The following is a 26,626-nucleotide window of genomic DNA, read 5'->3' as shown; positions in this document are numbered from 1 at the left end:
GGAGGCCACGGTAAAAGCCGAGGGGGAAATTTGGCTGGGACACCAGGATAACTCCCTACTTTTATCGAGAAATGCCCGGGGATCTTTAATGACCACTGATAGTCCCAGGAGGTCTCCCATCCAGGTACTGACAAGAATGAACCCTGCTTAGCCTCAGTGGGTAGCCAGTTAAGAGCTGCATGGTGATATAGCTGGTGGCGGCAAGGCAATGTATTATTTGGAAGCTTGAAACCCAACAATATAAATATCAGTCAGGACATCTCATTAATTTACCTCTTTATAGGTGCATGGATATTCTACTTACATTTATTACTTTACGTTATTACTGCACGTAATTTACATTACATTTCTATGTCTTACCCTTCAGAGATTAGTTCATAAAATTATCTATTATCTTGGCTAATCTGTGGCTACAGGTAGTGTGGGGGTATCATACAGACTAAGTCAGAAAGCAAGTAAAAGCTGTGAAATAGGAAGTTTGCTCAAACAGTTCGAAATGTACTGGTATTAGGTACCATTTGCAAATCCTTTACATGCCATTCATCGGGTATGGTGGTTTCTGATTATCAAATAGGCTACAAAGTGGCCAAAATGCTGTGAATACTGAAAGTATTATGTGGGTTTTAGTGTGTCTAGTGTATAGGCATTGAGGTGCCTCTTTGCATTTCTGTAAGAATGAGTGAATTATTACATTAGTTTTTTTTTCTTTTTAACTGTCTTAGTATCTTTGGTTTCTCTGTAAATGTTTTAAAGCAAAACCCTTTGAACTGCATATTGTTTGACATTCAGTAAATTGTTTAAGCTATTGTAATACAGCAGATTTCCCATGAAAACTCATTCTAAATCAACATAGTCTTACAGCATATAACATATTACAATAGCTTGGCTGAGGTCACTACCATCAATCCAGTTCTACCAAAAATAGGTCTGTCACACAGATTGCATCTGTGGGAAGCACTCAAACATGCCAATTACAGAGGATCCACCAAAACAAGAAACTGTAAATATGTTTGTTTCATTTCAGCAGTCATAGCTTTGAAATTAACATGTGGGGGACTTACACGTTTAATAGTTTATAATTAGAAACCAATGAATTCTTTGGAGTGGGCACCACCTCACTGAACAGAATTTAGTAAATGTAAGATATTTAAATCCACTTGAATCAGTTTCTAAGAATGTTTGACAAATAAATTAATAGTAATCACTATCAGTGGTGCTGCAATATAAATGTGAATATGAATTAATAATGTCAATTGAGGAGGAAAAAAAACTTGGATCAGTTTCCTGCATTGCACAGATAGACACAAGGATTCAACATAGTCAACAACAGGGGCTTTACATGGGAGAAAAGTGGTTACCAAGGTAACAGCCTTATGCAAACATTAAACATTTGATTTGTCCTTAACATCCTTTGTGAAACGATGTGCACAAATAGCCTTAATGTCTGGAAGAGTTGCCTTGATTATTCTGGATTGAAAGTCAAGGACATAAATTATTCTTGAAAAAGTATACTAATATCTCAAGAAAAAAATATTCATGAACCAACTGCAGTTTGTTTGGTTATGTGTTTATTTTTGAGGGAAAATTAAATATTGTAATCAACAGCTGATAACGATTATAATCAAATTAAGATGTATTTATATAACAATTTCTACAGCAAAAGGTACATATTGCATGTTTATATCAATGAAAACCTGATATCTTTGTGTAGTGGTAGTAGGTTAATTGTAAATAAAAACTGAGGTGTAATAATGTGTTTCAGATTTATTTTTACCATATAAACAAAAATATAGACATAGAATATTTAAGGAGTTATCCAAACAGTCTCAAAGAGGGATTCCCTGAAGTTACTTTGTTTAGGAATACATAGTTGTCTCATTGCTGTCCTCTTCACACAAAGCAGGGATGCCAGCTTTGTCTGCTCAATGTTGTAGGATGATTAGCACATCACAGATAGCTGAGAAATGAAGGCTATTGAATTTCATTTTTCATACACAGATGATGTGGGAAGTTGATAGCATTTGATATTTATATGGCATGTAATTCATTACAGCAAATTAAATAAGAACTTCATAATAAGCAGCCACACTGTAAGCACAAAAGACAAACAAGAACCAGTTTATCATCATTTTAGAGATAATGTGACCTAGAACGTGCAGGATGAAGTCACTCACTAGTAATAGCTGCTCTGAGATACATTTATTGAAAAGTGATAAATCTGACATATTTATAAGGCTTTTTGAGGATATAGTTTTATGAGCAGAAATGTGCAATCATACTTCTTTTTCACTCCTCAAGTATTAATAGTTTCAATGTTAACAAGGTTTTTCACCTATCTTTCAAATGCCTGTAAAAGTGGCTTTGTTCTGTTTCTTGTTTGCTGTCTATTAGGCATCACATACTGTCATAGGTAAGTTTAGAATTAGTATTTCATTTTTTTACTTCATTTTCATGAAATATATATTATTATCAACTTATGAAATAGGTATGTCACCTCAAGTCAACATTAAGCCACAATGGGAATATGAAATTCCATTTGTTTATTGACATTGGGCAAGAAAACAGGTAATTAATTTCTACTATGGCTAGCCATAAGACATGGACTACTTTACATATGTTATTTCCTCACTATACTGTACTTTCACTTCATTGGTCCTTTAGTCCATTCACCTACCCATTATCAGAATGTAATGAAACCCAGATACAATCCTGTAAGCAAATGCTGGATGCTGGAATATGAATTAATTCCTTTTCCAAGATTGCTACATAAACAGATGGACAAATTTGTGATGTCTATCCTGCTCATATAAATTCCAGTTTATGGCAAATGGTGTTTTTTGCTCTGATGTTGCTTGATAATTCAAAATAGTGAGTTATGAGAATATGCAATATGAGAAATCAATGATGTCTTGCTTTGTACCACAGTGGTATAAAAAGTAAATAGGTATTTACTGACGCAGCTACCCACCTGAACTACTTCAACCTACATCTGCTGTGACCCACTATGCATTCCTCTAAATCTTTTTCTATGTCTCTTCGTCATTCCTTCTCTTCCTCCCTGGGTCACTTTCCCCCCTCTCATACTAAACCAGCATTCCGTCTCTTCACAGCGATCTGTTCCAAGACCAGACTTTCTATCCACTTTCTATTCCTTTACAGATGTCATCGACATAATATCATTCCTAAAGGATTTCGCCTAAAATTTTATACTTTTTCTTTTGACTCTGATACCACCCAGAGTAACACATTTAGAGACTTCTACAACAATTTTCTAGGAAACTAATGCTTTCTACCATTTTCTCCCTCAAAAAACAGATTATCCTTTCCGACAACAACAACAAAGAGGCTAAGGAATTTCTACGGCTCGTGTATAGCTCATTTCACCCCAAACACACTAAAAACTCTCTCCCTTTTTCACAGTTCCTTCGGCTACGATGACATCGATTTCCAGAACCAAGCCCTCAAAATGTACTCTTTTTTCATCAACAGAGGATACCCTAGCAGTATTATTGACAGGGCTCTTGCCAAAGCCAAAAACACCTCTTGGACCATAAACTTGAGCAGGAACTCTCGCTGTAACAACCACATTCCTTTGGTACTTCTCCAACACCCCAACACACTTTCCATCCCCAGTTCTATTAACGACAACTTTTCCATCCTACAGGATGATCCCTCCATTGGGGCCCTCTTTTCAGACCACCCCATCATCTCATATCACCGACCACCTAATCTGAGTAACCTTCTTGTTCACAGCTCTCTTGACCGCTCTCAGCAACCGCCCACACCAGGCACTTTCCCTTGCAACAGAGCTCGCTGTATCACCTGCAAGTACACATCTAACACCACACTCATCCAAGGCCCCTCAGGACAATTCTGGATCACTCAGATGACATATTGTACCTCCAGCAACCTTATTTACTGTATCTCTTGCAGTAAATGCCCATCCATTTACATTGGGGAAACAGGAAGGAGACTCGGAGACCGCTTCAGAGAACAAGTTGAAGATTAAAGATTTCTCCAAGCCCGTTGTTTCTCATTTCCCCTCTGATGGCCATGATCACACTAACCTCTCCGTCTGTGTTCTCAAAGCTGGTTTTCCTAACTCCAACATCAGAAAGACTACAGAAACTAAAATTATCCTGCAGCTAGGATCACACCTTTCCCCTTCTCTCAATGACAGACTAATTTTCTTCTAAATTCTCTCTATTCATTGTAGGTTTCATTTCACACCTCTCTTCATATATCCTGACTTCACATACCTGATTGACCACTCTGTCTGTCCCCTGCTCCCGCCTCCTGCTCCTTCTCTCTCCCAGCTTTTATTCTCCTATGCTACATTACCTTTGCTTACTGCCCTGTCTTTCTCACACCTGAAGAAGGCTCCACAGCCAAAACATTGCTTTCTTTTTCTCTTTTCAGCATGGAATAAACCTATTGTCCTTTTTCAAATTATAAAGCAACTATTGCATTTTCAAAATAGATTTTTTTTACATCTTTCTGTAATCAATTAAGGCATGAAAGGGTTAAGAAAAAGTGGGTGTAAAATACTAATGTAGAATCCAGATTAACAGGCACTGGTCAGCCTTGAGTGACTAGATATGCACCGCATGTTGGAAGCTTCACATTGTTTCTAGTTGACAAGTTGAATGTGTTTGCAGGACTCACTGTACATCGCTTTTCTGCTCCACAGAGGATGATAATGTTCCACGAGCTGTCAAAGGGATTCAGCTCCTTCACTCCACGAGCTTCTCTGCGAAGGAAGTTTGGGCGATACAACACATTCATCATTAATCGTCCCTTGAATTACACAAAAGTAAGTTAATTTAATTGGCTAGTGCTCAAGGGAAATAAATTAAAGTGGGATTGTAGCATCTTCTTTATTTGGGAGGGGAAACTGTGTCACATTCATGTGCTTTAACGTTTCAAGATGAACACCTGACAATTTGCACTTAAACTAGAGGTGTCCATTTGCAATATCCTGTGATATTCACTGGTCATTGTTTTTTCTTTGTTTAAACTGAGGGATTGAGATGATCTTTGCCTTTTCAACTCAGAGGAGGAGTAAGATCGTTTTAGAAATGTAGAAATGCAGCAAGTGTGTTAGGTATTTTAACAGCTTTATATCTTTAGTGACGGTGTTTTAGGACAGTAAATAAATGAATTGTAGTCTTGTTAAGAATTGTACTGTACATCAGTGTGTTTAATGGTGTTATTTCTCAGTTTCATATAGGTCGTTTGCTGTGAAAATGACACTTGAAAAACGTATGCAATTAGATATTTTTAATGCTTAAAATGTTATATGTGAAATGGATTATAAAGGGCCCAAAACCTGTTTCCAAAATACATTCCACAAATTAGAATGCCAGGCCATAGATCAAATTATAAATCGGTCTTCTGTCTTATTGGTCAAACATTTACATAGTGGCTTCTTACAGTTGCTCTGGCAGTGACTAATGAAGAGCAAAGCAGTATAGTCAAAAGCAAGAAGAAGAAAGCCTTTGCAATGATAAATGGTCACACAAATGTGAGAATTTAACCTATTCAAAGATCCCAAACACATTCTCAAATATCAACAGAACAGGACATTTTCACACACTATACAGTGCATTGTCTTACATTGCACTTATCAGTATATGGTTTGGTACCTCATCATGAAGGCACGACTTTGCTCAAACATGCAACCTTGTCATGTGTTCAACTTTGAGGAAGTGGGTTCTGAAACAAATTGTTTAGATGATTTTAAGTATTCCCCGCAAAGAGCCTTGTTTGCTTAGTAGTTTTAATTAGCTGATTAAAAATTAAATCTGTTACTTTGCATGACTGATTTAATATGGGGTTTTAAAATGCCGGGATTAACAATATATACTAGATTGTAAAATGTCTTTCACTAGACCATATCACAGACAGTTCTTAGACTTTCTAGACCATCAAATCAGAATATTTCGCATAATTCATAGACAATAGCTGTATTCAGAGGTTTAGTTGCCCCCTTGACTGGATGATGTAGTTTGAATATATGTTGGAGGTTAAAAGTTATGTGCGCACCAATTGTTTAATAAAGGGGGTAGTGTACCTAAAATTGAATAGAAAAAGAAGCACAGGAAGTAATGTTTTTTATTTACTTTAACATAGCATGGATGACAACCAATTGAGTCCTTTTCATGACCGCTCTTCAGAAAAAAAGACCTTTAAGGAAAGAAAAAAGAGAAAAACTTAAAAAAAAGCTCACTTAAACTGCACTTCCCTTTTGCGGCCTGTTGCTATGGTAAAACTTCCTGTGGCAACAGGAAACGTTAGTGACTGTAAAATAAGGATGTCAAATGAGTGTCTGCTTAAAAAAAAGAAGCACATCATTCTACACACTTCTTGCACACCCATCTTTCTTGTTTGGGATTTCGGATTCGACGGATGTTCTAAACTTTGGATATGTCAAAGAAAATGAAACAACTTGGAATTCCAAATGGGCACTTGGTGAGTTTTGAGGATCAATTGTTTTTATACAGATATGCAGATATATTAAAGCAAAAAAAAACAACCCAGAAAAGATGTATTTAATTCACATTGGTAAGATAAATAAAGTTTAGATTCAATCATCTCAATGAAGAGTTCAACGGAAATTATATTTGGCATTGTTCTGGCTTATTTGTTAAAAATAAGTGTATAATAAAGGTATTTTTTATATAATACATAGGTGTATGTGCTGTGTTGTCACAGTGCAATCAATGTAGATTAATATTAGGTATACCTAATGCTGTAAATACGCTCCTTTTACAATGTTTATAGTACAAATACACATTAGATGGACTACACAGAGCTTGGGTTACCTTTAAGGAACCCAGAGCTTGGGTTATCAACGATGAGCTTTGTAGGAGTAAAGACCCTGTTGGTTTAAAAAAATGATGCTGGTTTAAATAAAACTGCAAACATTTGTATGACATCTTTAATTGTAAATAAATACTACAACACAATCATGAGAAATGCTGCAACGATGGTGGTTTCCAGTCCTTGAGGATTAGTAAGTTCTCATGTTTTCATTCACCTCAGAACGTAATTACACAATTTAACTAATTATCTGGTTGAAAAGTCAAATGATGTGTTTTCTTTAGCTCTTAATTGTTGGTTCATGGAAAATACCTGAAAACCAGGATTCTGGGCTGCAGGAGTTCCAGGAGTACAGCATCCTTGATGTATGAAAACTCAGATATACATTTTATTCTAGGATTTTGTTTATCTGGTTTGCAAGTGCTTAACAATGAGGTTTCTGAGAGTTGATGATTATGAGAGTTCAGGGCACCATGTGGTCCAGCAATCAAGCAGTGAGTTTCCTCACTTGTGCCCCATCCAAAGACTAACCAGACACAGTCTTGGCTAACATCTGACGCCTGATGGAATGAAATTCCAATATGACATGGGTAGCTCATTCTAATTGTGGGCAAATAATGCACATAGTATAGCAAATCTTTAAAATATATGCAAAATATATTTCAGAATTATATTACAGATAAAACATTAGCAATAATACATTGTTAATCTGATTTGCTACACCATTACTGATGGCTGGTGTTTAGTTGTTTGTTCTTAAAAACACTTTCAGATGAAGAATTGCTAAACCATGTAGTCTGTTGAAATCTAAATCAGCTATCGATATAGTTCACATTTAAAATCAATGATAAAATTAAATTGTTTGAATTATTGTGGTTTATTGTATCAAAATAAGAACAATTCAGATTATTTTTTCTTTGTGGTTTCTTAGAATTTTGCCGTTAACTGCAGTTCTGGGGTGTGTTCACTTCTGCTGCTGTTGTGTTTCCGTTTTTCAGATACTTGGTTTGATTCCACATTGGGGTAGCTTCTGTGAGGATTTTACAAGTGCTTGCTGTGTTTGTGGCAGATTTTATGGGATTGTGTGGGATTGCTGGTTAGGATAATTAGTGTCTCCTCCAAATTTTTCGTCTCAATTGTTTGTGTGCCCTGAGATGAAAAAAAAAGTCTCACTTAGGGTGTGGTTCTACCGTCTCCCCTTTAGTTCTGGGATGATCTCAGGAGTTGCCTCAATACTGAGCAGGAATACTTACCTTTCAGATAATGAAAGGACGGTTGGAACATCTCTGAAGTGAGAAGGTTTTTACAAAGATTTAGACGTTGAATTTTATAGACTTATTTTTCAGGGTTTTTTTTCTGCTGGGTCCTGTAATGGAAACGGCTCTCCACTGTATTATATTTGAGCAGACAGTGGGCTGGGTTTTGGTGTAGAAATGAGTTGTCAGGTTTATTATTATAGCTTTGGGATGCCCCTATAGGGGAGGCCATGACTAGTGCAGTTGCACCCACTTAAGATGGAAAAGCCATAGGGCAGGGCTCTTTTGGCTTAACACAATACCTGCATTTGCTTGCTATGCTATAATGAAAGTAGAATGTTCAACTTTCCAAACTGACAACATTCATCTCTCTCATATACTGTATGTCTGTCAGAGGCTAGGAGAATGTTTTTGGACAGAGTTTCTTCATTGTAGCCCTCCTGCTCATCTTGCAATTCTCCATAGTTTTCATATCCTTTTCTCTCAAGTTTACCTTAATCTAAATGTTCGGACTGAATTTGGAAGCAAGAATTTCTCATCTGGTATTGCCAGCTCTTGATGAGCTCACTTGCATAGCCACAGAAGTAAAAATAGGCACTGTCAGCCATGTCCCCATAGTGCCGGACCCAGTGTATACCCAGCAGAATTATCGTCAGTTGGAGGAATAGAATATCTTTCACTTAAAAAAGAGGTCACTGTCATGTGGCAAGACAAGGATGGCCTAGTCATCTTAAGCTCATCCTGCACATACTGTAGGTACATCATAGTCAGTTAATGACATACTCAGACAGGATACAGTGATATCTGAACTACAGGACTCTGAATGAGAGCTTTACTTTCTGAAACACATGGAATGTTCTCTGTGTGTTTTAAGTTGACTATATATACCATTCCAAATATTGCATGTGCAATATGAGTCGTGTACTACAGTACATTCCCTGCTTTTTCTTACCTTTTCTTAGGCATACTTACCTTATAGATTATATGCTGAACACTAACAAGTTAATTCGGTTAATTATAATTTGGTATTTCTTGTTACACAGGGGCAATTGCACAAGATTTTAACAGCACTGCCTTTGTGTACTTAAGGTAGTGTTTTATAAAGCTACAGTATGTTGTATAAATTGAAATTTCATTCTGTTATTTCCATGTTTGTTTTTAATACTTAAACAGTGATATATGTTAATATGTATGATTATTATCATGTTTTTTCTTGTTCATAAGACAGTACAAGTAATTAAGCTCCATGAAATGTACTAGATCAATGATGCTCTAGCAGGGGAAACAGAGAAATGGCAGTTTGGCTGCTAGTAAAATATTAACGGCTCTTTCATTAAACTGAGGGGCTTTTAACTCAATAAAAATGACAGAATATTTATAACTAGCTCAACGTGTTAGTTCCCACTAGTTTACCAAGCCAGTAAAAGGTGGCTTGCACTAATGCAACAGAAGCAGATAATTAACCACTGAGGATTATTCCATCTTTTCACATTGTTTTATTGATCCAATTTGAAGTGAATGGCATTTTCTAGCCTTTTCTTTAATAGTTACAAGAAGAGAAAATTAATAACTTCAAATATTTTTAAAATGGCATTCAAAGACAATGAACCTTTTGGTGGTCTGATTTCCTAATATTTTTTTTTGTCAATATTGAAGATGTGGATCCTATTATCATGTTTGATCTTTATGCTTGGCTGACAATGCTTTCTTTCCCAGCCACGATTCTTTTCTAGTCAGCCTAGAATTCGATTGTGCTGTATGTACTACATTGTTATGAGGTATGGCTACTTTTCTGGAGTATCTAGTCTAATTTAATGGGCCATATACTCAATTTTATATTTGGAGCTGAGTACATAACTTAGTGGTTCATTATCACAGATTTCTGATAACAGAAAGTGATGATGCAGTATTTCTCAGTAATATTTTTGCAATAACTACAATTTCAACATTACCTTCCTGAATGGAAGGCTCTTTTAGAAAGAAAAGATTTACACTGTTCGAATAGAGTAAAGAGATTGATCTCCATTAAACATACTATTCCATGTCTTCCTGTACCAATATACTGTAAATTGTGAAAAGCAGACATTAATGATTAACAGACATTTAATAACTGCACAGATTTGTTTTCCTTATAGCAAAAAGGTGAATTCTTGACTGTTTTGATTGGTAAAAGAAAGAGTTAATTGCTCTGAAAGAACGACAAGACATCCAGCTTTGTCCTTGTGCATGTTTAGGATGTTTTCAGCACATTTGTATGCCGTGTGCTGAAGAAACAAGGCTTTATGTGTGTTAATGAACATGTTAATCCTATCCCTGAAGGAGGCACAACAGGCATGCGTAATGCCTCTAACCTTTAAGATACGATTATCATGTTAATCCAAACCCTAGGAGTTGCCTTCAATGTCCTTGGCAACATTTGAAACAATACAATGTTTTTTTGTGCATCTTTTTGAGTATGACAATATGCTGCTATCGCCAAATGCTACTGAAAAAAATAGTTCTTAGAAACTGAATAGTAAAAAGGATGGCCTTGAACTACAGCAGCATAAAAAAGACAAAACAAAGTTAGATTTTTTTCAGGGTGACAATTTGTTTGCATAATGATATCCTTTGCATAGTGCTATCCTTTTAGTTTATTTATTTAGTTTTAAACCTCATCCCATCCAAAAAAGTATTTCAAAATAGGTTAAAGTAACATGCTATTACCTTTGAAAGGATGTAACATTATTTCCTTTCCGAGTTTCACATTACCACTTCCACACCTACAGAATATGCGTCAAGCCTTAGAGGTTCCGTTTTAGAATTTTTGCTCATGCTGGTGATATTCAACCAATTCTTTGACCGCCATTAAGGTTTTTTCTATGCCTTTGTCAAGCACACTAATTTTAACCCCAGGGTGGAACTCCTAAACATCTTCTTTTCCTTTTGAGATAAACTTGTTTTTGCTTTTGCAATACACAATGCAGAAATAGAAGGAAGATTTCTAGCTTCCTGTTTTTCTAGGCATTTTATTGCCTACAGACATGATTTTTCTTCAGTGAGAAGCAAAGTGAAAGCTATTTGCTAAAACAATCAGTTAATTGATTCATTTAAATTAAAACAGTTATTATTCATGGTCCTTTTTTCTTTAAAATTATAACAGAAAATTTGCAATCGTGGTTGTGATATGCTGTACGGTACTTTACACAATTACCACACTAGTAGAGCAGGCTGACCCATGTGATTTCACCAAGTTGTTAGAAAGCTTTCTCACTTTTTTTTAAAACCTTGAGCAGTGAATGCTATTGTAAGTATTTTAGATAAGGAGAGATGTGATCACTTTAAATAGTGTAATATAAACTTAGTGCGCAGATTTGCAGAGGTTTGGGGTTAGTTTTTTTTTTACAAATATGAGCTGATTGAAAAGCAAACACAGCAAGAAACACACCCATATCCTGTTTGAAAACAGTCTTGCTTCATTGCAATCTAGAAAATGAAAGCTATTTTGATATTTTCTTTTGTTGTATGACTGCACTTACAGTAGTTACCTTGAGACAATGCAATAACATATACAGTATATATATAACATACACATATACAGTATACCAAATAATGATTTTGTGTAGCAGCTTACTGTATGTTGAACAAAAGAATTACTTGATAGCCAAAACTAGGAACAATTGCATTAATGCTTTTATAGGTTTTACATTTTTTAACCATCAAAACCTCTTTGAAGATTAAGGCATTGGTACAGTATTTCTTTTGAAGAAAGTTGTGAAGGACACAGCTAAATTCTTCAGCTAGAAATGAACTTTCAACAGGCAGCCATAATACTGTCAAGTTTACAGACAGCAGACAAACTTTTTGTTTCTTTGCTCTGTCTATTTGCTTCTTGTTTACACAGTCCACATTAACCTTCACCACATCATCACTTTCAATAACTGCTTATCCAGTTCAGAGTTACAGTGTCCTGCAGTCTAGCCGGGGAAACGCTCATGGGACACCAGCTCATTGCAGGACAGACACACAGGCACAAACATGCACATATTCACACCAGGGCCAATTTTCCCTGAAGCTAATAAACCTATCAGCATGTCTTTGGACTGTGGAAGTAAACCAGATCATCTGCAGGAACCCCACGCAAACACAGGGAGAATACGCAAACTCGTCACAGAAAGCACTCCAGGAGATGAACCCAGGGTCTCAGTGCAGCACGGCAGTGATGCTAAACACTAGCCACCATGCCACCCAGCATCCATTTTATACAACACAAATCTTCACTGTAACAAATAACCCATTTCTCTGCTAATTTAGCCAATAAGAAGTGAAATGCATGCAATGACAGTAACACTAGAATTAAAACCTGTCACTTGTAGTTTTTTTAATTAATATCTGTTAAGACACAGAGAAATACAGTGACAGAACAGCACAAGAGAAATGAAAGGATTTGATAATATTTGATTCTGTTTACTGTTATCGTGAATGCATGGTCTTCTCAAAGCTTGTACAAAACTGCTTCTGTTCACTTTAGACAACTTTTTTTTTTCTCTAAAGCGTTTTTGATTGTAGTACAAATAGGGATTATTAAGTAAATTACAGGAGGTCACAGAAGACTGTAATGAGCTCCTCTCATACATGTATTTAGTTGAAGGTGTTTATATCTATGTCTGTATAATTCATGTGTATGTGTGTGTGTAGAATTTGAAATGTTGATGTTATGAAAAAACATGCTTTTTCACACTATCCATGCACCTGGGGACTTGAGCATGGTACTTACAATTGCAATACCCAGAGTTTGTACACTATGAAACCATCAAGTAACTTTTTACAGTTTGTATACTGTATGTTTAGCTTTTTAGCTGTGCAACACCACTATCTTCTTTTTTGAACGTTTACAAATTGATAATTCTGCTTACTTGTCCTGAGTTTCAAAGAACATGTTGTACTTCCTAGTTAAAATGATTATACAGTATAAACATTTTTAATAATTGACTGTCTTAAGTGATGGGTGAATCTAGTAGCTAATTAAGCTGGTTTTCCATTTTCCAAAAAGTTTTTTTTATTACTTGTTGTGTCCCTCAGGTGTCTATTCTTGGTCCAGTTTTATTCTCCTTCTACAGTACATGTACCCTATAGGTACATGTACTGTAGAAGGTTATATCAGGTTATATCATTTACAAATGTGATGTTAAATTTCCCTGCTGTGTCAATGACACATACAGTAGTTACACATATCTGTGAAACCTATTGACATTACCATAACTTCGGCCTCACTTGAATGGATTGTTGTTATCAATTTTTATAACCATTGAGAAAAATAATGTTTGTTTTATTTTCCTTAAAACAATAAAATGCAGTTGTAGAATACTGTAGAGATATAAGAACTACCATTCCCCATCCCACATACTGTATACCCTCTTCACCCATCCTCTTTAGTTGTACTCTCCTCCAACCATTTCTACTTGAGGTCCTCTATAATATTGGTCAAGCAGCTGCAATTTTAGAACTAAATTCTGAGGAGCCGGAAAACCTGATTGTATGTTGTCAACAACAACTGGACTTGTGAAATAGTCGCTGGTGTCACTTAATGCCAAATGACACTTAATGATACATGAAGTGAGAAATCTGGGCATTATTCTTGACTCTATTTTAAGTTCTGAGTCTAACTATAAATGTTTACAAAATATGTTTTATCATTAAAAAAATAGTGCCAACAATGAAAAATAAACAACTTTGCTCTCTTTATCCAGTGCTAAATGTATTAAGTGGAATGGCACCAAAGTCAATCTCATAGCTGTCTAGCTATCACAATCAGTGTGCTTTAGTTTAGTCTGTGTGCTCCAAAAAGGGGTTTTTCACACACATTTTTTTTCTGGAGGTAAATAGCCCCCAGGGCTGCCCTACCTCGTGAACAGTGTTTTAGAGTTAGCTTTATCCCTACGGTTGTGTAAGGCAACTGTTATAATGTGTAACTCGTCTCTCCTGGCAACTCCTTATCTTTTTATACTGGGGTCAAAATTTTGATTTGATTTTTTGTTCAGGTTGCTGTTGTGAAGCTATGAAACAACTTCATAGCGTAAGCTGAACTGACATTCACACCCTGGAGTTTATTATACAGGCTGATGCAGAAAATGAGACAAACCAAGAGGTCTGTGTCAGAAACAAGCAAGTTCTTAATTAAAGATATTTTCTTTTCGTATTTATTGCGAACTTCCACCACCAGTTTTCTCGTTCATTTTTTTTAAGGCTTCACACAACTTTAAGTTGATATTTATTACCACCCTGTCAACAAATACGTCATTTGACCCATTGCTGCCGCAGCCACAATCACATCTCCTAGCAACCTTACTTCCCCCTCAGAAAAAGTCATGGTGAACCTGAGGACAATGAGATGGAACCCATGGAGAATCAAATGGAGAGGGTTCTGCCACTAAAAACTAAAAGAAGACTTTAGGAGGAAAAGAGAAGTTTTTTTTTGTAGGGTCTCTGGATTATAGAGTTCTCTGGCTCTGGTTCTTTTATGTAGCTCCTTTTTATTGCTAACTTTCTGATTTTCTATGGCTTTTTATAGCTCTTATAAAAATTTTATATAGGTTATAATTTTATAGGGTTATGCATTTTTTAACATTTGCAAGTGTTTAATGTACTTTTTATCTTCATAATCTGAAAATTTAATCTTTTAATATACAGTGCATATTTTTTAAATGTTGTAACTGTGTCTGCATTTGAACTTTGTGTGAAATGCCTTGCACCTTGAAAAGCACTATATACAGTAAAAAATATCTGTAATTTCATATTGTGTTGCCATGGTAATATTGTTTTAAACACCTTTGAACAGTCTGATGCCCGAACACTGGAACCTGTGTTGTCTCTGTGTAAAACATAGAACAAACTTGAACATATCTTTTGTACTGCATTTTAAGTAAAAAGTCAAGTTTTATATGTGTCTAAAGTCATTAAATATGAGATGAAGTCAAGTTCCTCAGGTCATTTAAAATCATGCAGTATTCCACTGCTATTACAGTCCTTTCTGATTTAGATTAAGAAGAATGTTTTTGAAGTTACTCTCTGTACTATTCATCACAGTTTTAGAATTTGGATTTAGTTCTGGGTTTTTATGTTCATAGAAAATTTACTTGTATTTGACTAATTGCTCCACTCTTTTCATTTTGCAGACACTGGCAGTGTCGGATGGAGGTAAGCTATAAAGCACTTTCTACATTGGAAGAATAAAGACAAGTTCGTCTTTTCCAAACTGTGGCCCAGCATTAATGGCATATTTTATTATGCTGTAACATAAATTAAATTGGGCAGCACGGTGGTTCAGTGGTCAGTCAGCATTACTGCCTTACAATGCTGGGGCCCCAGGTTCAGTCTCAGTAGAGTTAGTATGTTCTTCCCATCTTCGCATGGGGCTCCTCGGTTTCCACCCAGAGTCCAGAAAAAATGCCAGTAGTTTAATTGGCTTCTGGGACTATTGGTCCTAGGTGTGCCCTGTGTGTGTGTGTGCCTTGTGATGGACTGGTGTCCCATCCAGTGTGTATCCTGCCTTGTCCCCCTTGCTTATCGTGATAGACTCTGGCTCCCATGCAACCCTGAACTGGATAAAGTGGTTATGAAATGAATGGATGGATGTTTTGCTATTACCTTAAACAAAGGTTAGCCATTGTTGGTATTGTGTGTTCTAAGAATTCTGTTATAATTTCCTCAAAATTAAATTACTGCTGGGTGAATATTCAATTCAATTCATGCTATATTGTCCCTTTTGGGGAAATTCGTTTTACAACACACTTCCAACATAGCGACAAGGTATACTGTATATGCACTTATTTCTTATGTTTATTATCCCTAACCTCTTTTTTGGTAACTGCCCTTTAAAAGTCTGAATTAGTGTATTTTTCTTAAATCTCTGAAACATGTTCTGTTTCAGACCCGGTTTGTTTTAATGCCTTATGTATGCTTTTATCTCATAAAGACTCTGTTTTCGAGCGTTTCTAGTATGCTCCTGCAGGGCCTGCAGTATATTCAAAACAGTGCTGTACAGTTTCTAACAAGGTCAAGAAAATATGATTAGATATCTAAAGTTTCAAAACTTCTTCACTAGCTATCTGTTGGATTTCATGTTTATTATAACATGATTTTAACTTTCAAGGCCTTAAATGGCCATGGCCACGCTTACATTTAAAATCTGTTTTCGTCAGGAACTTATGCTCTGACAAAAACGACATCTCTGTATGTATCTTGTACAAAGCTGTGCACAATGGGAGACCAAACCTCTGGAGCTGTCACACCAATCACAATCAAAATATGTGTTTAGGAATTTTACACATTGATGTAGTGGTCATGTGTAGTTTCTTTGCTCTGTTTATGCTTTTACATAAGTCTATGAGGTCATTTAGAATATCTTTAATGAACATATTTATATAAAATAAGAAATAATGCATATATTATTTCAGGTTTAGGCTATCCTCAGGTGTCACCTGTTTGGTAAATTAAGCTTCCCCTAATTTGAAATAACTTCCTGTTCTAAGCATTTTGGTTTTTAATGTAAAGAGGAAAGTAGTTGTGCATCGGTGTTTGTCCCTATTATCAGAGATGTTCTGCTCTGCTGCATTTTTATCCTTGTTCTCAAATGGTTGTGGATTTTACAAATTTCAAAGAGATCCTGGTGAGTCTGAGGAAAGTTTGTGCTCAAAACGTTCATGTTTCACTTGGTTTCTTTTTCCTGAAGGGGTGGAGGGGCATGTCGCTGGATCTGCTTAAATTGACAAGAGTTGTGACCGTCATGAATGAACAATGAAAGGCTTTGATTATAGAATCAATTATTTAGATCGCTTACTATTATCTCTTTTGGGCAACAAACCCAAGACTAGAGCAGTTTTTAGATCTTTCAGGAGAAATTTTTTGTTCCTGATGATTTTGGGAATTCTGCTAATTATCCAGAACTTGTCTTGAAACTAGGAAATATTAAAACAAACTGCAAGCCAGCAGGATGTGGGATTCGTGCAGTAGCAGAGTTCAGTATTTGGATCTGCATGATGAGCAGCTCTTTGTCATCATTTAGAATTGAATGTCACCGAGGGAGATGGGCACGGCAGCACTCACAGCCTGAATAGCAACACCAGCTTGCCCAGTGTCCAGAGTGGCAGCCGTCGTGTGGAAAAGTCTGTGGCCAGCTGGGCAGTCTCATTCGAGAGGCTCCTGGAGGACCCCACAGGTGTCCGCTATTTCACGGTAAGGCTCCGACATAAGCCCACAAGCAGTAAGATTAATGCTGAAATTAGTAGGTTGGTTACTGGTATTTAATGCTTTTTTTTCACTACCAAAGATTATGAAAATCATCTTATTTGATCATTAGAGGCTAGAAATCTCTAGTTAAAAGCAAATTACACAGGTTTTAGAGATACTTTTGAGAGTAGAGGGTTTACTTAAAAATGTGACTAGTTTATAGACTAGATTGTTACTGTTGTGAGGCTACCTTTGTTACCTCATTTGGAATAGTTTTTCACAGATTCTAAGTAGATTATACTTAGATTAAATACATGAAAACTTAAGGATGATGTGATTAAGTAATTAAAATGTGGATTGTGTCTAGTAGCTATTATTCATTCATCCATTCTACAGTATGCTGTGACTTGTGTATTACAGAATACTATTATGAATGAACAAAAATTGAACTTTATACATGTTGAAATGTTTTGTTTTACATTTCCTCATCCTCTTTGTTCAACTTCGGTCTGAAAACCCGTGAAGGTATTGTTTTGCAGCCATTAAAACAACCCCAATATCAGTAATTTCTGATTAAAATTTAACCTGCTCCATAAATAAATTTACAGCAGTTGGAGAGGAGGCTGGTATGTCTGTAAAGAATTATATCACTTCAGTAGTTTATCCAAATCTCAATACAACAAGGAGATTAAACATATGGAATGTCTGAAAAGTATTAAAAGTTAATCTGGCATAACTCATGTGGTGGAGGGAAGGGCGGCCTCCCTGTGGGGATGAGGTTGTCAGGACCCTTCCTCTCTCTTAACGAGGAATGAGCCAGGGAGCTGCTGTAAGGGTGAAGATGGGATGGAAAGAGTACAAGAAAGAATAGAAAAGGAGGCACTTAGGGGGTGAGATATATATACATAGGAGAGCTGAAATATTATCTCCTGAGCACATCTTTTGGCTGTGGCTTTTTCTTATGTTCAATAAATTCCACAATTCCACAATAGTTGTACTGGTGTAACATGAGCTTTGCTTTTTTGTATATTGCAGGCTTTTCTGAAATCAGAAGTCAGCGCAGAGAATATCCTATTCTGGCAGGCTTGCGAGAAGTTCAGGCAGATTCCTCCCAGTCAGAAAGATGAGGTACTGTAGACTCACACGTTTTACTTTTTTCAAAACACAGATATGTAGTGCTAGATACTCTATGTATTTCTATCCTGAATTCTGCACTGAAATTATTATCTATCTTGGGCAACAAGCCCAAGACTAGAACCATTAACAATCATGAAGATTCAATATTTGCTTTTGAATAAATTGGGATTCAAAAGAAGGACTCTTTAGTCCTATTCCAAGACTAATCATTTTGACTGTACAGCTGTTACGTGAGGCCAGAGAGATCTATGTCAACTACCTATCAAGCAACGCGCTACATGCCATTAACATTGATGACACAGCCAGGATAGAGGAGAGCCTGCTGGACAACCCCACACCGGACATGTTCCAGAAAGCCCAACAGCAGGTAGTACACCAAGGCCAATTGCGTTTGTTATGGAATGCTGGTCAAGTCTGCTGAGAACATGTCTGTTGCATCTGATCTGATGTATAATGCATAATCATTAAAATTTTATAGTATAGTTTCTAAAAGTGATCAGAAAAAACGTTTCAACCCTATGTATTGCAGACTGAAGACACTTTTATTACCTGTGATTGCAAAAGATTTCAGTTTAGTCCAGTCTATATTCATATATCTTTAGCATATCTTTTGCTTTAGTGTTCGTTTATGCCATGTGGTCATTCCTATTTTATAACTGAACAGGTGAATTGATTGGCACATTAATGTAATTTATATTTACAAAATAATATTCCCAAATATACACTCGTTGACCAGCAATGTATTTACTTTTCATTTCGCTTTCCCCTCCTCTCTGATGCAGATATTCAAGCTGATGAAATTTGACAGCTATACCCGCTTTGTTAGGTCCCAGCTCTACCAGAAATGTATGCTGGCCAATGTGGCAGGACAGCCCTTGCCTGACCTTTGTCCTGGTTCCAAGAGCCCAGGTTCTAGGAAGAGCATGATCAATGATAGTCCCTCTTTGACTGACTCCAAAAAGGTAAAACATTTGCACTCGCATCTGAATCTGGTAACACTTTTCTCTAATGAAGCTAAAAAACACTGTCATGACACCTTCAGAAACACTCCCCCACACGATACTGTAAAACAACATCTATAAAAGCCACATGGCAAAATAAAACTTCACGTAAACACACCAGGACCTCTGTTACTGAATGGATCAGTAGAAAGTCTTTGTCAGCTCACAGTTACTTCACATAATTTTCACTTTTCTCTACCTAGATTTAGCTTTCAGCTGTATTAATGTCTTATTATATCTTTACAAATAATTGCATCCCATGTCATTTGGATAAATTGCTTTTGATTGAGGATTATGTGTGGTGTGTTATTTTGTGTTACTCTAATAGCTATGAAGATGTTTCTTCGCCTCATTCAAGCAAAAGTGTTACTGAAGTTCAAGAATTCTTCAACTGAGAGGGAGAAAAATTAGTAATATAATTTATAAATTAATTGCTAAAGAGCATACAAAATCATGTGATGTAGAGTAAATTAATTATCTTACACTTTATTTTTTCTGACAAAAGATCCAAAATCTAGACAGCTTTTAAAAGAAGCCTTATGTTTCTTTTCAGTCTAAATTCACTTATATTGAATGCAAACCACACTGTGGTGCTTTTTATGATTAAACTCAGTGTCTAATACCAGGGAGATTTTGTTTCTGAGTAATAATGGCAAGGCAGGGTCTAACAGAGGAGTACCAGATAGTTCCCAACAGACTTTATTCTATCACTGACTAAATTTATGAAACACCAAGAAGATTTTTTTAAATCACATTTTTACTTCATTTCAAATTGTAATGTATGGATTGCTGTTTTAAACAGAGGTAGTCTTTGACGGTATTTAGTTTAGAACTAAATGCCTCAGATATGGTGTTTTTCAGAAGAAGAAGCTGAAGGCTGGAAAGTCCTTACCTTTTGATGTGGAGGACAGCTCAGAGAGAAAGAGAGCTACATTGGATGGCCGGCCCAGTCAGGACAAATCAAAGAGGGACAAGCGTCGTGAGATGAGAGGCTCATGGGGAGGTATGGTTATTAGCAAGATAAAAAATGATGCTAAATACAATTCCAAATTAATAATTAAAAAAGGCATTGGATTTTGTTTGAAGGCTTAAGACAGCTTATCATCACAATCCAATGTAAGGACAAACCAAGTTCTATCAAGAAATGACGGGATTCTGATTTATTCAACTGAAATCACAAAATTTCTTTAAATGTAGAATATACATTATGCATTTTACTGTTTTACTCCAGGTTTGACTTGCATTAACATTTGTGCTTTTGGAACATTTTCAACATTTTGGAACATTCTGAATGACCTGGATTGTGGGAATGGCCAAATCTTAGATAACTCCTTTAACCTAAATTCCTAAGTTTCAATTTATTTAACAGGTTCATTTTGAAACTTTGTTGTTGAGGGCAAGCTGTTAAGCTAAAAGAACCAGTTTACCTAATGGGCTTTTACTGCTAAAATGTCACACTGCTGTTTCTGAAACTCACTTAGCCTGTCTCTTTCTCACAACACCTCTGTAACCAAGCCTCAGTTTCCTCTAAATTATTATAAACATGTTTCAACAGCAGAGCTGTCTGACCAGCGATCAATATCAGTTTCCCGCCGTGAGTCCCAGAGCTCTGTCACCTCATCCACCAGTGTGGAACTGGGGTCTTTCTGCAATAAAGGAGAGGTACAGTATGTGCTCACTGTCTTAATGCCTCTTTCATGTTGTTTAAAACTTCAAATATCCAGAAACAACATGGCTTCCACTTTGTGACTTGTAATCTAAACATGCCAAACAAAACTAGGGTGCTTTATAATTTACTACATAAAACTTAGATGTTTTCATACCTTTATTAATAGGTAAAATGCAGCAATGCAGCAATGTTAATAATGTAGAAACGATGATAACAATAAACAATAAAACCCTTCTTCCTAAACAGATTAATCAGCGTGTGTCTAAAGTGACTGTTGATTACAGAAAGGAAGTGCTTTTTAATAGTTCACAAAGAACACTTCCCTTTTTTATTGATGCGGAATATGCTTTATCAGATCTATCTGTTTATGTCATCAACACCAGGCAAAAAAAGTATGTATTGAAATGCCTATAACAAGATACTCATGCTTTGTCATTCAATAAATATATTCCCGGAAACTCGGTCACTAAAGCCACAGCATCTCACCGAACAAAGTATAAGCTGTTTTACTTCTGTGTTATTTTTTTAAATTAGATTGTTTGTCTTGAATCTCTCACTCTTGTCGTGACAGAATGGAAGCTCCTGTCCTCGTGTTACTGACCAAGATAAAGAAAGCCGTGCTGTGAAGTACTGCTGTGTCTACCTGCCTGATGGGACAGCTTCCCTCGCCCCCGTGCGCGCTGACCTCACCATACGAGACATGCTTTCTGGGATCTGCGAGAAGAGGGGAATCCTGCTAAAAGACGTCAAAATCTACTTAAAGGGGAATGATAAAGTGGGTCTCAGTGCCTTGTGAAGTTGCAACAAAACGTTGATATAACTGAGCTGTTACTCCACTAAGACCTGAACTTACGAAACCTTAAAAGCTTTTGAACATGTTGTAACACCTATTAAATTATTTGTATTTTATTTTTATATTTTTCATTACATGATTATTTTATTCTTATAGCCTGATTAGAAACTTTGAGCAATCTTATTAAATCATCTATTATAACGTACATCTAGTTTAAGTCATCAACATTCATCTCATCTTCATATGGAAGATTCTTTTCCCGGTGTGGTTAGAATCTTTCCACCAAACGATGGTGTTAATTGGCAAGGGGTTAACGGGGGTAGGACTGGGATAAGTTGGCCAATGGCCAGAACCAAGGAGTGTATTCTCCAGTCAGTACAAACAAACAAAGGCGAGATGTAGCTTTCAGTGTGTCACAGGACAAGCCTGTCTGCCCTACCTCATTCTGCTCACGTGGGTACAGGAATTGTTGCTGGATGTAGAGACACAATAAGCTAATCTGCAATTAGCAATTCCAGATTGGATGGGCATAAAAAAACTATTAGAGAATCCCCATCTATCATCATCAATCATGTACCTGCCTTTTTTGTGCCACTGTTTGACAGAAACTCTCATCTCTCCTCTTCCCAACAGCCTCTTTCTCTTGACCAGGAAAGCCTTGTCCTAACAGATCAACAGGTCCTTCTGGAGACCATGATAACATTTACGTGAGTGGTTTTGGTGCACCTGTTAATCAGTGGTACTCAATCAACTATATTACTTTTTTTGGTATCATACCTTTTTTCCCCTGTTAATAATTATATTGACTTTTAATGCTTAAAACTATAAGATAACTCCTGCAGTAAAAGTACTTTGTAGTAGCACGGTATACAATATCATCTTTATATTATTTGCTTTTTAATTATGCTTTTCTTCTGCAAATGATTCAAAATTGGGAAACCAATGTTCGTTTTGCTACAATGCATCATTGTTTTTTCATAATGTTAGACTTGGGCTTCCTTTATTTTCAATCTTTACAGCTACTGTAGATGTACTGGATGTACACTATGTGCCCCCTTTTGTTATAGTTTAATTTAATTGCAAGCTAATTACACAGTACTTCACCATTCAGTGAGTAGTTACTCAACTGGCACCGTAATATTGCTGTAGTAAGGACTGATGTTTATTTCCATTAAACTCTCTTTTATTTCATATAGATTGGAGGTGGTGTTTCTTGGTAAAACTGTAGGAATTGTTGCGAAATCCAGCAAGGTTCTCTCTGAAGCTCTCGCCCCTGTCCTGAGGAAAAATGAACTCAGACCCGAAGAGGTGGTGGCTACTATTGTAAGTACTGCATTGGAAACATGCAGTAACTGGAATGAGCTTAACTGTTTATTAACAGTAGTTCTGGCTTGTCAAAAAGACAAAACTGCTTTTCCCAAGAGGTGTGTATATATATTCTGTATGTATAACTGTGGAGGTAATAAACACTTTGCTTTTTTGAAGATATCTTATCATTTCCCCCAGAGATGAAGAAATTGCTCTGACTTGTGTTAGTGAAAGTGTCCTTGAATCTAAATGTTGTTTTTCAGAGTGGAAGCCAGGAGCCTTTAAACATGAGCATACCTGTCATGTCATTATCCAAAAAGAAAGTACTTCTGGACAGAATAAAAGGTAGAAACACACATTTTATTTTTTCATGCATTTTTTAAAATTCCTTAAATTCATTCACTGAGAAATAAATATTAAGTTTTAATGTTTAATGTCTGAAGTTTTAATACCAGAATGAATGTACAGTATATGCTTCCTATTAGATCAAATATTAAGATATATATGACTGGTGTAGAAATGGGATTTTCTTTTAACATACCACTTACAGTACAATGGATTATGTATATCATGATAGAGATTAAGTACCTTATAGGTTTTTATGTTTATATGTGCTTTTAGAACTTGTTTAGAGTGTGGTCAAGCCACAGGGAAAATGAATGTTTTTTTTGCTTTTTGTGTACGTAAATCATTTTAAAACAACAATATAAGATACTATGGTGGAAAAATACTATATATTTTTATTTATTTTTAAAACACAACTGGACTAAGCTGTATTTGTGTACCAGACCAAATCAAATAAGATATTAAGGTCAAACTTTTATTTCTTATTTTCTCAGGTAAAGAACAGAATAGCAACACAAAAACACCTATCTCCCCTCCAGAGATTCAAGTGATTGTAAGTACTGTGTGTCACTACATACTTTGAAAAAGAATTAAAATATGCGCTCATTATGTTAATTCTCATACTGATTTCATTTTTAATAGGAAAGTTCAATACAAGAAGAAAGGAGTGAGACTCCCTACACTGGAAGAAACCAAACCAGAACAAACTCCAGAGTGAGAAACCCCATGCAGAGGAGAACATACGACATGGATGGTATTGAATTTTTCAGGTTTTAAAACATAGTCTAAAGGATCTAAGCGGGGCAATAAACTGATGTGGGATTTTAGTGACAGATATTTGTTGATCAACCTTTAACATACAAAACAGATTTCACATGTCAGAAATCCCAGAAATACACAGTGAAACTTCTTTTGTTCATCAGGGAATGTCTATGAACCTATTATCATCAGCTTTAAAATATTTTTTTTCAGTGATAATGTAAGGATGGGATATTTTCATCAGAAGGGGGACTAGTGTGTACTGTAAATCCAACCTAAGATATCATCTTTCTGCCCAGAAAAAGCTGTCCTTATTTTAAGATTAATGTCACCAAGGCTTTATAACCTTTGACCCCTCACACACCTCTGCAGGGTACAGACAACTGACAAAGACCCAATATTTTGTCAGATTACTGAGGAGGTGGTGGGAGGTATAAAATGGTTAAACATTTTTGTGGTTTCCAGCCACATTTTCTGCACATTATCACACAATTATCTCTCCATGACAGGTATTGGAATTAAATTGTCTTTGAGTCTTAATGTATTTCATGAAAACAATATAAAGAAAATCAGAAATATTCAAATGAAGCCATACTGTTATTTTGAAATACCCCAAACTAAATGGTAACTTACCCAACAATATGAGCTGGAATGTTTTCTAGGGGTAAGATACTTTGTGTTCTTTTGTCCCAGTGGCACTCTATTACAAAGACTTTGATACATTTGGTTCTATGTATTGTGGTTCATGAGGTATGAGGCCTTAATAGAAAAAGCACCCTATGAAAACACTTTGAATGCATTTAAAAAAGTTCCTTTTATGAAGAAACCACTTCAACAAAATAAAAAAAATATGTTTATTGCTCCATGTTGGGCAAGCTAGAGACATTTGTAAGTGGTTAAGTGAATTCAGTGTTTGTGTTTTTGCCTTTTATTTATAATCATGTCAAAGGATCACAAAATTCAAAACTGATTTTTTTTTACTCCAGACATCCGGACTGTTGGAAATGAAAATGTAGTATCACATATAATAATACTGTATACTGAATTGCATAGATATAAAAGAAAGCAAGTTGGAATATTGTTGTTCAAACTGAAAATTGAGACATTGGACCTGCAGTCCTAATTGTGTGGAAAATGGTACAGTCCTCCATAAATCTCACAGGGACACCTGTAGGATGAACATGCTGCTTTCCAATAGTTATACATCATATTGTGGTTGAAAGTCTTTTTTTAGATTATGCATTAAAAGCTGCTTCCCTTTCCTCCAAAGGGCTGATCGATCTTCTCTCCAAAGTGCAGAACTCCAGAGTGAATGACCAACGAGGCCTCCTGTGTAAAGAGAACCTGGTAATTCCCCACTTCTTGCAGCAGCCTCTGAGGGAGGAAGAAAGCGAGGAAGATGAGGACAAACGTGAGAAGCTGAAAGAAAGTCAGCTTGCGTCCAACCCTTCCCCTCCCCTGGCCCAATTGGACAGTGGTGGACAGGATATCGAGAAGCAGCCTGCAAGCACCACCACACTTCCAGAATCCAACAAGCCAGTGAGTTCAGAGGACAGTGATACAGGACTAACTAATGACTCAGACCAAAGTGAATGTCAATCCAAACAGTCCAGCCAAGTGACAGACAGCAATGCACCTTCATTGCAGATGAAAATGCCCATTGTGCACACAGACTCCAGTCGCGAAACAACAGTATGATTTCCTGGCAGCAACAAATTTTCTACTTACCAAATGGGTTTTGCATTTTCCCCTCACTGTTTTTGTGAGAAGTCCTTTTTCAAGTTGGAAGAGTTCCGCTTTTCTCACTGCAAACTGTAGATAAAGTGAGCTGAAAGTGGTTCAGTAAAAGAGCAGTGTTCTTTCTGTTATCTGAGTTATACTGTGCACTATAGACTTTAAGGTAATGTGTGTGAAGCGGAGGGGTCAGATGGTTTATTGGGATTATTTTTGTGTATTTGGACTAGAAAGAGAAACTACATTTCAAGCTTTCAAAAACCTTTTCCCTCTAATTGTATATATATATTGTAGTATAGTTGTCTGCTTTAACTTATTTTAAATGGTGATTAAACTTATGCAGGCTTCGGATACTGTAGATTGGAAGAATGAGTTGTATAATAACATACAAAAAATGCTAATAAGGAAGATCTACACCTTTGTGCCTTTTCTAATTTAACTTATACTTTGTTTTTCCATTTTGCACATTTTAAAGTAGAAACAATTGTCCATGCACTTTTTGCACTGTTCAGTAGTTCTTGTAAAATGTTGTGGTTTTCGGCTGTTAGTAAAAAGTATTAGATGCATCCAATAAAAAGAAAATCTCTCAAATGGC

General features: G+C 36.2%; 1 protein-coding gene across 1 annotated transcript; it reads left to right on the top strand.

Annotated features, from left to right (window-relative positions):
* Positions 1–6,354: 6,354 nt before the first annotated feature.
* rgs14b (regulator of G protein signaling 14b) lies at positions 6,355–26,626 on the top strand. The gene is made up of 15 exons (XM_088933312.1): positions 6,355–6,471; positions 15,233–15,254; positions 17,122–17,291; positions 18,321–18,413; positions 18,646–18,789; positions 19,205–19,384; positions 20,285–20,426; positions 20,979–21,085; positions 21,664–21,867; positions 22,519–22,592; positions 23,082–23,208; positions 23,457–23,538; positions 24,033–24,091; positions 24,181–24,292; positions 25,568–26,626. Exons 1-15 carry the CDS (start codon positions 6,427–6,429, stop codon positions 25,993–25,995), a joined length of 1,989 nt encoding a protein of 662 aa, XP_088789438.1. The 5' UTR covers positions 6,355–6,426; the 3' UTR covers positions 25,996–26,626.

This window comes from Atractosteus spatula, chromosome 14, assembly GCF_055471065.1.
Source record: "Atractosteus spatula isolate fAtrSpa1 chromosome 14, fAtrSpa1.hap1, whole genome shotgun sequence".
Lineage (NCBI taxonomy): Eukaryota > Metazoa > Chordata > Actinopteri > Semionotiformes > Lepisosteidae > Atractosteus > Atractosteus spatula.
This window is presented reverse-complemented; position numbering and strand designations above follow the sequence as displayed.

Bases quoted from the DNA above. Each gene is read 5' to 3' on its own strand.
- rgs14b (XM_088933312.1), top strand. From the start codon at position 6,427: ATGTCAAAGAAAATGAAACAACTTGGAATTCCAAATGGGCACTTG. The intron at 17,292-18,320 runs GTAAGGCTCCGA...TGTATATTGCAG, and splicing joins CAGGTGTCCGCTATTTCACG to GCTTTTCTGAAATCAGAAGT. The intron at 24,092-24,180 runs GTAAGTACTGTG...CATTTTTAATAG, and splicing joins CTCCAGAGATTCAAGTGATT to GAAAGTTCAATACAAGAAGA.